Raw genomic sequence first — 17214 nt, 5'->3', positions numbered from 1 at the left:
ACAGTGCAGGCAAACCATTAAACTTTGAGGTACTTTTTGACGCAAATAAAGTTGTCAGAGAAGCATATGACATGGACAAAATTTCTCTCTATGTTTCATTCTCAGATTATACAAATTGATGGTAAAAAGAATGTTGTGGTTGATGCACTGTCACGTAAGCCACAAATTTCAGCTGTCAGCATGGTTTATCACTCTGAGTTGGATGCCATGTAAGAGCAATATGTTGCTGATTCGGACTTTGCTAATGTTTATTATCAACTTTGCAATGGTCGAAGGCATGAACACTTTGTGCTAAGAGATGAATTTCTAATGATGCATGGATGATTGTGTATCACAAAGCAGTTGAGACCTAGAATTATTACTGAAAGTCACGGTCCTTTGTATGCAGGACATGGAGATATTAATGCCACTATTAAGGTAGTGGAGCATTTCTTTTATTGGCTAGCTTTGAGACATGATATAGAACAGTTTGTTAAGACATGCATCATATGCCAAAATGTAAAGCGTAATAGGCAAAAAATGCCAGATTTGTTGCAACCCTTGCCTATTTCAGATAGGCCTTGGCAGAACATTGCAATGGACTTTATTTTTGAGCTTCCTAAGACACCTATAAGGAATGGTCTGATACGGACTATTATTTGTAGGTTTAGCAAATAAGCCCATTTCATTCCGGTAAGGAAGAAAATAAAGGCTGATCATATGGCACGATTGTTTTTGCAGCATATGTTTTAGTCTCATGGTATGCTAGAGTTGATCATTAGTAATCGAGACCCCCGAATGACCAATTTATTTTGGAAGGGGTTGTTTAAAAATATGGGTACCACACGGAAATTCTCATTATCATTCCATCCGCAGATAGATGGTCAGTTTGAGGAAGCAAATTTCAGAGTGTTAGATCTTTTGAGATGCTATGTTTCAGAACCACAAGACACAGTGGAAGTAGTATTTGCCCTTGGTTGTGTTTACTTACAACAACACAATGCATAGTTCTACGGGGCAAAGCTTCATTTGAGGTGGTTGAGGGTGGCAAGAACGTGCCACCTATTGTGCAAACTAAGGATAAGATCTTTGAGGTTAATCATTATGTGGAAAACTTAGATGTAGCCTATGTAAAGATAAAATATGCACTTCAGAGATCACAAGAAAAACAAAAGAGAGTAGCTAATCGCCACACATGTGCTTTGCAGTGTATCTTTGTATTTTGAAAAGGCAAGGTTGAAAAAGAAAGAAAGAGAAAGATTGTATCCGAAGTTGAGTATGAGATACTATGGGCCCTTCCAGGTATTGGAGAAGATTAGGATGTGGCATATCGGCTGAAATTGCCTCCACGTTGGTGGATACACAATGCCTTTCATGTTAGTTTGTTGAGGCCTTTTCATGGGGATGTGCGAGAGGATATGTTTGCTGAAATTCAGCTTGAGGTTGAGGAGTTGAATGAGATTTTGGCACCCGAGTAGATTTTGGCACATAAGGAAAGAAAGCTCAAAGATAAAGTTTCCAGGAGATACTTAGTGAAATTTTAGAATTATTCACCAATGGATACTAAATGGATGGAAGAGGATGACTTCGCAGACCATTCTCAGTTGTTGCAGCTTTACCTGGATACCTTTCAATTAGAGTCGACTTTAGTTCGGGCTTCGTCAGGTTCAACACAGCAAGGGTCGAGAGTATTGCCTGATGCTCATGGGGGTAGGTAGCACTTTTACTTTTCTAGTTATGGACAGCTCTCGTATATAGTGGATCTTGGATGTATTCAACATGCATCCAAGGTACTGTGCTAACAATATGTTTGCCATGAGGTCACTACTTAGTGTACTAGTCATTGTGAGATGTATGCAGATAAGTATGAGTTTTGCCTGAGCATTGGAACTATACTTTCGCATTAGCTTATGATCAATTTGACACAAAATTCGCCTCAATTTTGAGACAAAAATTTTGACCTATTTCAGCTTGGTTTTTTATCAACTTGAGAATCGTTTATGGTCACTTTTAGGATCGGTTTTTGCATTGATTGCTGTTCAGTTTTTGCAACGAGTTTGTGATTAGTTTGGGACCACATTTGTAGCAATTTGTGATTAGTTCTCAGATCAGCAAGGGATTTGTTTGTGATCAAATTGTACTGAGTTTTCAATGGTTTACATTTGGTTCCATGGACAATAGCATATGTTATGATGCCATTGATGTTTTAGCCATGGTTTATTGTGACATTAATGTGACATTAAAGTGATATTTAATGTGACATTAAGATAAATCTAGGGGAACACGCACGAGGATGACCGTCCGGGCTCTTGGGCGCCCAAATGGGGTTTAGGGAAGCCTAGAATTGAAGAGAGTCCAAGAATAGTAGGACTCACCAAGGTTTGACGGCTGGCAATTGGATCACGATGGTCTGGCCAGCAATATACTAGGCAAGGCTGGGAGGTGAAAGGAATCACTCGTGCTCATTCATTCCGGCATCTCTCTTTTGCTTTTATGGTCTTTCTCAGAGTCATCTGTCATTGGTATCAGAGCTGACGGGTTTAGTCGTGTGGATCCGTGGAGTTCTTCTACGAAAAGGTAGTCGACGGGTTTTCAGTCGTCCCACTATTCATTTTAGTCGACGGGTTTCAGTCGTCCCGCTATTCATTTCAGTTGACGGGTCTTGCCTAGTCGACCCGTGAAGGACCCGTGAAGCCGCTGGTCAAAAATGCCTGGTGACATGTCACGTAAAATTTGACGTGACGATTATCTACGTCACGTATTATAAGGCGGGGAAGATAGCTTTACATGAAACGCCGTATACTGGATCGTACGCCACCGAATCTTGGCTCACGCCCATCTGTAAACGTACCAACGGATCACACGTTTTTTCCCCTTTTTGCAGGCGGAAACTGAAGCTATTTTTTGATGTATGTCTGATTAGTCGACTGCACGTTTGGAATTTTTCTCACCAGCCTCGATTGCACTTGCATCACAAGTACAAGCTCAGCAGAGAACAAGTTCAGGAAAGAAGCATTGATGGCCTGCGTGATTATTGAGAAGGGGGCTGAATACTAGTCGTTTCTGCAAAGAAGCTCCATTTCCTACGTGACCGACTTTGTTCGGGTGATAAAATTTGTTCCTTACTCTTCCGGTTTATTTACAAACCAGCTACAACTGCCTGCCATTAAAATCAGGGAAGTACTTTACTTTGTATGCAAATTTCTTATCTTTGCTTTCCAATTCCAGTGTATTAATGGCAAAAAAAGGGAAGGAGAGAGTAGTGGAAGGTTCTAGTTCTGGGGACCACCCTATGGTAGATTCCCATGAACCAAAAATGCAAGAAGAACAATGGGAAGAATTTTTTGCTACATGAGAACAATTTGATGATCTCACTGCTCGTGTACAGGCTCAGGGGGTTCAAATGGAATTTTTAACCCAAACACTCACTGAAATAAAATCTCAATTAACTTTATTGTTAGAAAGAGATAAAAATAAGATAGAAACCTCGGATGTCCCATCTTCATCGAAAGATTTAGATGTGACTATGCGAGATCCTAAGGAACCCCACCATAAGTTGAGGGATAATCCAGTTTTAAAGGATATGAAACCCCCTCAGTTTCAAGGGGAGAAAAAAGATAGAAATAAAGATACAATCTTTAATTTCCTTCAAAAATTGGAAGATTTACATAAACTTAAAAATACTCCACCACATCTCCAAGCATTGGAGGCTAGTTTAACTTTGGGGCCCAAAGCATATAAGTGGTGGCGAACTTTAAAGGAGACAAATAAAATACCTGAAACTTGGGCTCAATTTGAATCCGTCCTTTTGAAAGAATTCCTTCCTGAAAATGAAATGGAAAGAAATTGGGAAGATTGGGATTATGTCAGACAAAAGGGAAGACCCCTGCTGACATATCTGGAGGAATATCGTGAGATAATCCTCAAATTGGAAGGAATAGATGAATTTCAAAAGACAAGAGGATTCATTAGGGGACTAGATAAAGCCTGTAAAAAGGAAGTAAAAAGGAGTTCACCTAAGACGTTGGAAGAGGCAATTAAATTTGCATTAATCAATGAAGATAATGTGCGTCCAGGTACACTCACTAGTCTCACTGATACGGAGCCCAAGTCTAAGGAATTGGAAACCTCAAAATTTGTGGGCAAATTTAAAAGGAAAATACCATTCTTTAAGGGTAAAAAACAACCTTTTGAAAAGAAACCATATGTGAGGCCAAAGTTAAGTCCTGATGACTTTGATAAGGCCAAAAAAGAAAAGTTGTGTTTCAACTGCCTATCCCCTAACCATGCTGCTTGGAATTGCCCTCAAAAGAAAAAGAGGGAAGACAAAGGAAAGGATAAGGACAAGGGCAAGGGAAAAGAAAAACAAATCCATATAGTGCAGACCTTAGAATTAAACGGGCATGAAAGGTATAAATCTTTAAAGGTCTTGCACATGGATGTACAACACAAGTGTTGTATGTCAACTTCTATGTGGCAGCCTACTTTTGGGCCATATGATTTACTTAGAGTACATGGATTGATAGCTGGAAAGAGGGTTAGAGTCATGATTGATGACTCTGCTACGCATAATTTTATAAATTATGCATTTCTCAAAAAATTGAAACTTCCGCAACAAAAGAGTGGGCATCAATATGTTGTTCGTATGATGCAAGGCCAAGACAATAAAATATGGGATACAATAGTATCCAATTTGGAAATTGAGATTCAAGGATATAAAGATAAACTTGATTTCCAAATTATGAACATGGAAAGAGCTGATATTGCTCTAGGGAGGGAGTGGCTATGGGGATTGGAACCATCCTTAAAATGTAGTTACCATCATAATACACTGGAATTTGAAAGGGATGGTAAGACTTTTGTCATTCAAGGTGAACATGAAGTATCTGATAATCCTTTGCTGTGTTCTACTGAAGTTCAGAAGCTGATAAAGAAGGAAGTTTGTGAGGTATATATGTTATGGTCTCTTCCTGTACAGAACACTTTTACTTTCTGTAATATAAAGCAACAATTTTCTTATGTTTGTGAGTTGAACGTTAATAATGAATTAAGTAGTTTGTTAGATGATTTTAAAGATGTGTTTTCTTCTGATTTACCAAGTAGCCTTCCACCAAATAGGGGTGATATAAATCACTCAATTGACACAAATAAGGATACACACCCTATTTCTAAACCACCGTATAGGTTAAGTGAAACACAACATTAAGAAGTTGAAAGACAAATTAAGGATTACCTTGATAAAGGGTTTATACAACCCAGTAATTCACTTGGACTTCACCAATTTTATTAGTAAAGAAAAAAGATAGTTCTATGCGACTTTGTGTTGACTATAGAGCACTTAATAAAATAACGGTGAAGAATAAATTTCCTATGCCCAGAATGGAAGATCTTTTTGATCAATTGCAAGGGGCAAAATTCTTCACAAAGATAGATTTAAGATCAGGTTATCACCAAGTAAGAATTAAGGCACAAGATGTTCCTAAGACAGCATTTCGTACTAGATACGGGCATTATGATTTTTTGGTGATGCCTTTTGGCCTCACTAATGCACCAGCTACCTTTATGAAGCTGATGAATAGTGTTTTACGGCCCTATCTAGGACATTTTGTAGTAGTATTCTTGGATGATATCTTGATATTTAGTAAATCAAAAGAAGAACATTTGAAACACTTACAATTAGTATTCCAACTGTTAAGAACACATTCCCTTTATGCGAAGAAAACTAAATGTGAATTCTTTGTGCAAGAGGTCAAATATTTGGGACATATTATCTCGAAAGAGGGAATCAACATGGATCCAGAAAAAGTAAGGGCAATTATTGAATGGCCATCTCCAAGGAACTTGGAAGAGCCGCAGATCTTCCTAGGTTTATCTGGATTTTATTATAGATTTATTCGAGATTATGCCAAAATAGCTATTTCAATGACTGACCAACTTAAAGGGAAAGGAATAAGTTTTAATTGGGGAACAGACCAAAATGAAAGTTTTCAAAAACTTGGGGTAGCTATTGCTACAGCTCCAGTACTATTAATTGTGGATCCCAATAAACTGTTTGTGGTTGAAGCTGATGCCAGTGATAAGGCGATAGGCGCGGTCTTATTACAAGAAGGTCGACCAGTTGCTTTTGAAAGCAAGAAATTAGATCGTGCAAAACAGAATTATTCTGTTTATGAGAGGGAGATGTATGCAATAGTATATGCAATGAAGAAATGGAGACACTATCTGTACAGTGCCAAACTTTTGATTTTATCGTATCATGAAAGCATTAAGTGGCTTAATGATCAACCGGTTTTACACGGGCGTAAAGCCAGATGGGCCGAACTCCTCCAAGAGTTCGACTATGAGATAAGATATAGAAAAGGAAAGTATAATATAGTAGCTGGTGCACTCAGCAGAATGCCCATTATTAATGAATTGAGTTTTACTCAGTTCACTTCCAACTTGCTTGAATCTTTAAAAGGAAAATGCTAGGTTGATCCGACATATTCCAACATATGGGAAGCAATAAAAAATGGGGATCCAAATGAAAGTGCTTTTACTGAGGAAGGAATATCTGAGGATATTCAACAAGGGAATGGAGCATCAGGGGTTGCTCAAACTCGATTCAAGTGGAAGAATTTTACCATTGATAATGGTTATTTACTCTACAAGGGTAGGGTATGTGTCCCGAAAGATATAGAAATAAGGCGCCAGATACTCTTTGAGTGTCATGATACCCATAGTGCGGGACGTCCAGGAGTTCATAAGACTTATAGTCTTATTAAAATGCAGTTCTATTGGCCTGGAATGAATAAGGACGTCCTTGACTATGTGGTCAAATGTAATAAATGCCAGGTTAATAAAGCTGAAAGATTGAAAATGGGAGGACTTCTTTATCCACTAGAGATTCCTTCGGGAAAATGGGAGAGTATCTCCATGGACTTTATTGTTGCTTTACCCAGAACACAGAGGGGGCACGACTCTGTGTGGGTGATTGTGGATAGGTTAACCAAAATGGCTAGGTTCATTCCAACTTCAACTGATGTTAAAACACCAGAATTGGCTAGATTGTTCGTAGAGAACATATACCGATTGTATGGCCTTCCGGCAAATATAGTTTCTGATCGGGATAGAAAATTTGATAGCCAATTTTGGCGTGCGGTATTTAGGAAATTGGATACTAAACTTAGCATGAGTACGGCGGATCATCCGCAAACTGATAGGCAAACTGAAAGGGTTAACCAAATTCTTGAAGATATGCTTAGGGCATATGTAAGTAAAAGGCAAACTAATTGGGAAGAGTATCTACCGATAGCAGAGTTTGCATATAATAGTGCCAAGCACTCTTCCACTGGATATAGTCCATTTATGTTAATGTATGGGTTTCAGCCCAGAGCTCCTTTTGCAGTAGGACTGCATAAGGAAAAGGTTCAGGCAGCCAAAGACTTTTTGGAGGATATGAATAGTATGTTAAAATTTGCTCAAGAAAATATTAAAAAGGCTCAAAATCGAGCTAGAGCATATGCAGATCCTCACCGAAGAGACATCTCCTTTGAAGAAGGAGAATTGGTCTATCTTAAGGTGCCTGAACAAACTAAAACTATGAAAAAGGGACAATGTCCAAAGCTTTCACCGAGGTATTGTGGTCCTTTCATAATACTTAAAAAGGTGGGAGAATTGGCTTACAAGCTCCAACTACCTATTGGTAGTAAAATACATCCAGTTTTTTATGTAAATAAATTAAGGAAGAAGCTGGGTGATTTGGATAATCTAATCTTAAATGATGACATTGAGGAGCTATTCAATGACCAATCTAATCCACATGAACCAGAAAGAATATTAAATGTTCGTAATAGACGAACGAGGAATACTATTTATCAAGAATGTTTGGTTAAGTGGAAAGATTGTTCAGAAGAAAGCTCAACATGGGAGCGAGTAAGTACTTTAAAGAAAAGGTTTTCCGATTTACAATTAGACCTTCCAAGTATCGTTTTCGAAGACGAAACCGATTCTTAAGGGAAAGGAAATGTGACATTAATGTGATATTTAATGTGACATTAAGGTAAATCTAGGGGAACACGCACGAGGATGACCGTCCGGGCTCTTGGGCGCTTGAACGGGGTTTAGGGGAGCCTAGAACTGAAGAGAGTCCAAGAATAGTAGGACTCACCAAGGTTTGACGGCTGGCAATCGGATCATGATGGTTTGGCCAGCAATATACTAGGCAAGGCTGGGAGGTGAAAGGAATCACTCGTGCTCATTCATTCCGACGTCTCTCTCTGGCTTTTATGGTCTTTCTCAGAGTCATCTGTAATTTATCCTTGGTTATGTTGAACTATGGTTTGGTTTTGCCAGATGAGTTAAGCTCATGAAGTCACATGATAATCTGGCAATGTTTCTAAGATTCTTTGTGGGCCTTATATTATGTTATGATTGGTTGGTAATTTTCAGTATATGTTGGGCATATGGAATGGTTAAGCAATAGTGCGCAATGCTGTGTTAACTATGAGGCCTTGTGGAAATTCCAATCTTTTATTTTGCTTTTGATGCATCTAGCAATGCAATCGAGGATGATTGCAAGGATTTTGAGGGGGAGGGTTGTCATGAGAACATGTATTTTTGAAACCTTGCTTAATATGTGGATTAATTTTTAATCACATGGTTAAGTAAATGTTGCATATGTGAGGTGTAATTGGGATTAGAGTAAATTTACGAGGTCGGGACATATGGAAATTATGGGATATCGAAGGCAAAAGTTGTTATAAGTTATGCCGCATAAGCACTTGGTGGTATTTGGTGCCATTTGTTGGCCTAGGTCATTTATTTGGCCATTAGTATTAGTTTTGGTGACACTAGAGAAGTGGTGTTTAGTGGTACCTAATGCCAATCTGATGGTCAAAGATAGCACAGAGACACTTGAAAATGGAAGTTGCCTAGATAATTCAATTATTGACCAGTTATATTATTTTTCAAGACAATCAAGATAATTATTAGATTTATTGTCAGTATTTAAAGACTGAAAATTAATATTTAATTATGGATAATGCTGAAAAGATCATTTGGGAAGGTTGCCACTTGTCAAAATTTTCCATGCAACTTCCATAATTAAACATTTTAGTGTATTCAGTCTGCAAGAGAGAGAGAGGAGATGCTGTCGGTCTGATTTGCAGCCATTGGAGGACCTTCTCAGACAGCCAGGGGCAGGAGAAAACCAATCAACAGCAGGTGATAGCATCTACAAGCTGTTGAAACAGGGTGGCAGCAGTAAGTGACTGGTTTTCTTATGTTCTTTGCATCTACAAGCTGTTGAGACAGGGCAGCAACAGTAAATGAGAGATTTGCTTCAGTTCTTCGCGAAGAAAGTCTTAATTTTCTCTACTCTTAGCATTCTCTCTCATCTCCTAGCCTTTCTACAGCCTTTCTTCGAAGATTATAACATTGAGAACACCAGAGGCTAAGAAATTTCAGATTTTTGTGTTTTAAACCCTAATCGGCAATAGAAATTAGGGTTTAGCAGTAGCCTCAAGAAGCGTGCCAAAAATTGGAAGCTCCAAGACCTGGATTCAACAAGGATGAAGCTGCTTTTATTCAAATTCAAGTTGAGGGACTAGCAAATCAATGAATTTGGGGCATTTCCCATCTCCATCAAAGCGAGTGAAGGCCAATTGATTGCCCGAATCAAGGGGCAAATTAGATTGAAGACTTGCTGGTCATTTTGGATAGCAAGGGGAGTTGAAATACCGAAAGGGATTGGGAGAACCCTATTGTATATCAACTTTTTCTTCAATTAAGTTAAATAAATATAGAAAGGGACGCCAGTTTTGGGGCCAACAAGGTGTCCATTGTCCAAGATTGTAAGTTAATTTGCATTTCTCAGTTTTGTAATAAATTTTAGTGCTGTAATTAAGTTGTAGTTAAGAAATTACCATCCATCCACAGAAGGAAGGTTGGTTTTTGTATGAGTTTCACCCCGGCACTAAAACTATACTTTCATATTAGTTTATGATCATTTGGGCATCAGTTTTTACCGCAGTTTGAGAAAAAAAACTGATAAGCCTTAGCTCCATTTTTTTATCAATTTGAGAATTGTTTATTGTCATTTTTAGGATCAATTTTTGCAATTAGTTTGTGATTAGTTTGGGGTCAGATTTGTAGTAGTTTATGATCAATTCTTAGATAAGCAAGTGATCAGTTTATGCTGAAATTTCAATGGTTTACAGCTGGTTTCATGGACAATAGCATGTTAGTAAATGCCATTGATAGTTTCATCCACGGTTTATGTTGAGAATATGCTTTATTGTGGTTCTAAAGTCTGGATAGTTAAGAAACATGTGTTGTGGATGCATTCAATGGGTTTCTAGCAACAATTCTAAGCTAATTTTCAGTTTTATGTTATATATATGCTGGCTCGAAATTTTTGGCAAGTTTGGGTATAATTTTCAGCAATTGAGAACAATGTAGTACAATTGAGAACGATTGGTGAGATTTCATAGGGGTGGTTTGTCACGAGGACATGAAATTTTATTGCTTTGGTTAGCATTTGATTAAAAGTTAATCAAATGTGCTAATGTGACTTGTACATGTGAGGTGCAAGTCAATTATTTCAGAGTGTGGGATCTAGGATCTCGAAATATCTGTTGTTGTTAAAGACAAAAGTTGTAAAAAGTTATGTTTGAGAGGCACTAGGTAGTAGACGGTGTCAAATTTTAGCTTGGACCAATTTATAGGCCACTAATGTCAGTGGTGATATTAGAGACTAGGCATTAATTAATTAATTAATGCTAATCTAAAGGCTAATAATTGCTCTAGGATACTTGGAAGACAAATTGGCATAACCAATTTAATTATTAACTAATGAAATTTATATTTTGAGCACTAGAATAATCATTAAATTAATTTTTAGAATAATATTTTGAAGATTTATTTAAAATGCTGGATAATGGGATTAGAAGGTTGCCACTAGGCAAAATTGGCCCATGCAAGTGGGAAAAACGTTTTTAGGGATTGGTGGAAGTCTATTTTAGCTTTGTGAGAGAGGAGGAGGCTGTTAGAGTGCAAGGAGAGACTATTGATGTGATTTCTAGGTACCAAGGGTTTGGAGCCCTCTAGGAGCAGGTGACAACAATCAAAGGTCCTTTTGGTGCAAATGATGGCATATTGGAGGGGGCAATAGTCTTTTTGGTGGTTCTGAGTAATAGGTGGTAGCTTCCATGGCCGTTTGAGCAAGGCAATAGTAGCTTTTTCAACGTTTCTTGTGATGAAACTTTGAAATTTCTCTCTTCAACATTCTCTCTCATTCCCCTAGCCATCTCTTAAGTTATTGCAGCATTTTCTAGCAATTTGAGCCACCAAAGGAAGAGAATTCAGTCTTAGGGTTTAACAGCCACCTTGGGATGCATACTATCAGCGGAGAAGATCAGGGAATCTCAGTTGCAGTCCTTCCATTTGCAATATAAGATAAAGAAATATAGCAAGGGGTGTCAGCTTTGGGACCAACAAGGTGTTCAATATCCAAGATTGAAGTGGTAAAGTTTGCATTTTTAGTGTATGTGGATTTTATGCTTGTTGTAATTAGTGCCTAATCACGTTATTTATCACCCTATCCGAGGAAGGTTGCTTTCAGTTGCACTTGACCTTGACGTGTTGTAGTTGGAACTAATAGTAGTGAATTGGGTTCATTTAGGTTTAGCAAAGTATAGATGGTTTAGAGTATCATTGAATGCTCAAGGGGAAGTTGCACCTCCACTCCCCTAGTAATGGATGGCTAAGTTATGTATTGGATCTTAGATATACTTGGTTTACATCTAAAGTATAGTATGTTTATAATATTTTTGCCATAGGGGTCACTATTCAAAGTCCTAGTCATAGTGGGTTGGTATGCAAATGTGTGCGATTTGCACCTATGCTCTAAAACTATATATTCTGCAAGGGTATTGATATTTATGGAGTACATGGAATCCATGGAATGTATATTTTACTGCGATGTACATTTGCAAGGCATTTAGGGGATGCATCAATTGTATGCAATGCACATTTGTGAGTGATGCAAGAGAAGTACATTTGCGTGAGTTACATGGTTTTGCAATTGATGTATGTGCTGATGTATGTGACACATGCATATCATGTGATACATCATTGTTATAAGGCTCTATTTATACTTGGTATATGCATTACTTTGCCTTGTTGGTCAAAATAGCGTTGGTTTTAGAATGTGGATGCATTCCTTATGGTTTTGATAGTGGTTATGCTTCATGTCTGTGGATCGTAATTGGTTTAAGTGATTGGAATTTCAGACATGCAAAAGGCATGAGTATGGTTGAGTGATAGACACACATGTTGTGTAACTATGATGCTAGCAGGTATTTCTAGTAGTAACTGATACCTTCATATCACACTATGGTGCAAATGAGGACAATTGTAAGGATTTAAGAGGGGAGATCTATCAACACAAGGACGTGAATTTTTAACTTGCTCTTTGGACAATTTAGTTGTGCACATGTGAGGTGCAAGTGTAAGATTAAGTTGGATGTGTATCATGGTGGCAAGATAGTCCTAGCTTTGGCAATGAGGACAATAATAGAAGTTATTGTGGACAAGTGCCAGTGGGGTACCTAGGATAGGTCTTGGTCAAGGACATTTAATTTCCCCTTGGAAAGTACTTTTGGGGTCCTGGGGGCTAGAGATTTAAATGATTACATGTCCTAAACTAAGGTTTGTGGAGTTTCAACATTTTAGGTTCAAAGCGGTCAGAATTTTAAAATTGAGGATGGACACCATTTAATGTTATTTAACGGCAGCAAGACCAAAGGACTAGGCAGCTCATTTTTGCATGCGGAGGTCCCAATAAAAATGGAAATTTGGCAAATGTCAAGTTTGGCTCAATCTTGGGCTGCATGCAAGTGTATCTTCCATGTTGGACTATTTTCCTCCCATTTTGGGTTTTTTGGGGCTTTGAGGGGGAGAACTAGGTTGTGGGTAGGGGGATAGCTGTTAAAGCTTTAGGGCAATAAGGCAACCTGATCTGGTGCAGATTTTGGGGTTGTAAGCATCAAGAACAATTGTTGGTGCAGAAAATAGGGTTTTAGACACTCAAAACAAGCAGATGACTTGATTTTCTCTCTGTGAAATAGGAGGGGATTGCTATTACAACACTTTCTTGGCATCAAATTGAAGGTTTCTCTCTCCTCTACTATCCTTCTCCCTTATCTCAGTAAATATGAAGATATTCAGCATTGTTTTACTGAATTCAAACCCAATTTCTACTATAATTAGGGTTTATTAGATGTCTTGAGATGCATGCCATTGAAATTTTAAATCTCAGCCAGATAAGAAGGAAATTTGTTGCAAATTTAAATCATTACATCAGATCTGTCAAAGATTGTCCATTTATAGTCAAAGTGACTTGCATGCAACTGGACAAGGTCCAATTTGTGTTCAAATGTGCTTCTAATCAAGGAGCTTTGGGAATTTGTGAGTTTGTCATTTGTAACAGCCCAAAGTTCATGCATGTGCCATCTGGTGAAGGCAATTGAAGACTGGAATGTTAGATTTTAGCTTGATAGTGTTGTGGTTGCTGATTTATTTATCCCAACGTGTAACTAGCAAGGCTTAGGGTTTTGGATGGCAGTATTGGATTGTGTGCATGCGTGCCTTAGTGATTCACGAAGGTTGCAAATGTACATTTAGCCAAGGGACATTAGATTAGGTGAGATTCTGGATCTACTAGTGGGCTGATTTTGTGTGAAATAACAGGGACAATTAGGCACTTGATTCTGTTGATCATTTGGGACTGATTATGTCTAATAATTGGATCTATTAGTGGGCTGATTTTGTGTAATAGCAGGGACAAGTAGGCACTTGATTCTGTTGGTCATTTGGGACTTGCATGTAGGTGTTCAAGATCCAATTTGTGCTCGTGTGTGCTTGTAATATAGGGAAAATTTTGGCCTTGATACAGCTGGTCATCGGAGACCATTATGCAAGTACTCTTGACCCAATTTGTGCTCGGATGTACATTGGATCATGGGAAAAATTAAACTTGATGGTTGCTAGTTATAAAGGATAGGTTATAATTTCAAAGGTGGTTAAAGAATTGACTTACTAAGTTCTTAATTTTATATTTTGGAATTGATGTGAAAAGAAATACTGCAAGGGGCGCCAATGTTTTGGGGTCAATTGGCATTTTAATTCCTTAAGGGCAATGTAATCCGAAGTGATAAAGTGATTTCAATTTTGATTCATCTTTTATTTGAAATATTTGCTTGCTGTAAATTGTTGTAAATCAATGCATCTTATGGTTCGACCACCCTCTTGTAAAAAGGAAGGTTGGTTTCATCTCACCTCAAAGTAGGTAAAGTATTGGACAAAGGATGCACGGAGGCTACCCAATGGCCTACCAAATTCTACAGAGGTGATGAAGAAGTATGTTTGTTTTACCCCGAGAGGTCCCACCCAAAGCAGCCAAGGCATCGGTCAATGGGTGCATTTCAGCTACCAGGAATCTATCAAGACTATAGAGGCAATGGTTATCTTTTGTTGGGAGCCCAAGTAATTTTTTTGTGGGCTTCACTTTTTTCTTTACTTTTGATTTTTCAAATCCCTACATTTTCTTTAGCAAGTGCTAGAGTCTTATTAAACTTTGCCATGGCCCATAAGAAGTTGCCTCTAGGTGAGATATTGTAAATATGGTGGATCCAAGTCAATCACTCCTTTGAGGAGGCAAAAGGGTGGTATACATAGGTGCAATGAGTTTTAAATCTTGGATTGGGATTAGCATTCATGACTCCAGTCAAAACGTGTAGGCTACAGCATACACATAGTATAAAATGTAAAGTAAAAGTAGAAACTCATGTTCATGAGTGAAAATCTTGTGGGGAGACATTTCGACTTGAGGTGGAGACCCAAGGTAGAGGAGGTGGAGGAGGAGTGTGGAAGAGGTGGAGGAAGAGGAGGAGGAACAAATGAGGAGGAGGTGGAGGAAGGGATGGAGGAGGAGGGGGAGACGCACTAGGAGGAGGAGGTCATGGGGTGTGCAAGGAGGATGACCAGATTTTGCGAAACAGAACAAAGTAGGAAGAGCTGGAGGAGGTGATCGGGCATGCAAGGCAGGTTGAAAAAGCATGAGTTGCAAAAGAAAAACAGGTTGTATGTTCATTTTAATAAAAGAAACCCTTTTTTTTTCCTGTTTCACAAAGATTTTTTTGTTTCATGACCCTATTTTGTGAAACGAAACAAAATGTTTCACTTGTTTTGAGGTTTCACATGTCACCAGGACAAAATGCGCTTTTGGTTCCTATGTTTGGTGTACCTGCACATCCACCAATCCAAATTGAGTCCAATTGTTTAGTTTCAAGTTCATCATGGTGAAAACTTTTACTAAGTCTGTAAAGTGATGCCTTAACAACATCTCTAATATAACTACTTCACTTTTACTTTCTATCAATATGGAGAATTGCCAACAGAATAATGTAGGTATTTGTGCCATGTTTCTGGTGATGTATGTACTATTTCTTTGGAAGGTGCTGAGCTTTTGGATGGATGGATATAAGTTATCTGAAGCTTACTTAGTTCTTGATTCAGATTGATGTCTCCTCATTGTATTTGTGTTGTTTGTTTTATTAAATGGGCTCAGTAGCTAATACATTTTTGGCATTGGAAACTGTTTTTATGTAGGTGCATTGGTTGTTGAAACTGTCAGAGTTAGCTGAAGTGATTGAAGTGCCTGTTTTCAGTACTGAGGCTAGACACATTCTTGAGAGTATTGTTTCGAATTTCAGTTTGGCTGATGGTCTTGCTGTCAAGGATATTGAAAGAATTACAAACCACGATGTGAAGGCTGTTGAGTATGTAATAAAGAAAAAGCTGAATTCACATCCTGAGCTGCAAAAGGTGTAACATTGTACTCTAGCCAATCCCATAAATGCAGTTAAAGGCTTGAATAGTTGTGATTTGATGTGCATTTTTCAATGTAGGTTCTGGAATTTGTCCATTTTGCTTGCACTTCTGAGGACATCAACAATTTAGCACATGGGTTAATGCTGCAACATGCTTTACATGCAATGATATGTCCTGCTATGGAGCAAGTTATTGAAGCTATTCGCACTTTGTCCCATGATTATGCAGAAATACCAATGCTATCTCGCACACATGGACAGGTAGGATCAATCTTTGAGATTCTCCATTAGTAGCTTTGGAGTTTTAGTGTCTATTCTTTTGCAGGCCCCATATTGTAGTGAACAGTAATAGCCAATGAAAGACAAAAGTAGTGCAGGGATTTTCACAGTGCACCATCTTGTAATTATGGAAAGATGTATAATGTTACTAACACTAATAGTATGACCAGCCTCAAACTGTACAATTACACTTTTAATGTGAAAAATAATCGGAACTTGTATTCACATGCATTGCACTTTGCAACACTTTGATGTAAGATATTTTCATTCAAGGCATTTTTGCATACTTTTGAGCATGCCTTAAACATTAGTATTTTGTTGGTTGGTTTTAATGGTGGGAGGATGGTTCCCAGCGGTGGCACCACCTCCCCACGTCATAGAGGAGATTCTCTTAAAAAAGGGGTGGGTACACACATGCAAAGTTACTTCAAATAATACTTCACCTACACTTTAATTGACTTTGACTAGATGCAACTTGCAACTATTCCTGTCTTTGGTACTAGCCTTCACAATTTCTAAGCATGCCCTTCACCTCCTGAAATATGATAGAAACTGAGTTTGTCAGTCCACTTCTAAATATGTATGCAAACTTAAATTTAATATGCTTGGGTGCTGATGGGAGTAGCGATGAGGTAACTACTATTCCAAGTTATGCACGGGGAAGTCTGCTTCTGTTTGTGTTTTCTTTTCGAAGTAAGAGAACATTATGTATTGATGAAAACCTTGGAAATGAAGCCAAGCTAAACATAGAAAAAGAGCCTTCTATAGGACTCCAAAAAACATTGGAACACTAAATGAAGTACAACATGATTCTAATGTTTTACGAGTGGATCTTTTTTGGAGTACATTTGCACAAAGTTATCTTTCTTTTTTATTTAGTTCAATTATTCAAAGGGTTTGAATGATGTGTTAGCTAGTTTGGTGTTTGATTTGACTAAGCGTTAGGTATTTTGTCTAGTTGAGGGTGTTAAGCTAAAAGAGATACATTATACATTAAATGCTCATTAGCTCATTAAAACAACCCCAAAACTCAAAATTTAAAGTTTCTGTAAGAAAATGCCCAAACTTTGGGAGGATCCACATC

General features: G+C 38.1%; 1 protein-coding gene across 1 annotated transcript in view; it reads left to right on the top strand.

Moving 5' to 3' along the window:
* Positions 1–17214, top strand: part of LOC148037490 (uncharacterized) — a 103047-nt gene that overhangs the window by 55169 nt on the left and 30664 nt on the right. Inside the window, exons 3-4 of the mRNA XM_087676438.1 lie at positions 15631–15846; positions 15930–16112. Coding sequence (XP_087532564.1) covers positions 15631–15846; positions 15930–16112 — 399 coding nt within the window. The remainder of the gene's footprint in view (positions 1–15630; positions 15847–15929; positions 16113–17214) is intronic.

This window comes from Lygodium microphyllum, chromosome 4 (genome assembly GCF_053477565.2).
Source record: "Lygodium microphyllum isolate KBCC chromosome 4, Lygodium_microphyllum_v1.1.10, whole genome shotgun sequence".
NCBI lineage: Eukaryota > Viridiplantae > Streptophyta > Polypodiopsida > Schizaeales > Lygodiaceae > Lygodium > Lygodium microphyllum.
The sequence above is the reverse complement of the archived record's forward strand: the minus strand, read 5'-3'. Positions and strand labels throughout refer to the sequence as shown.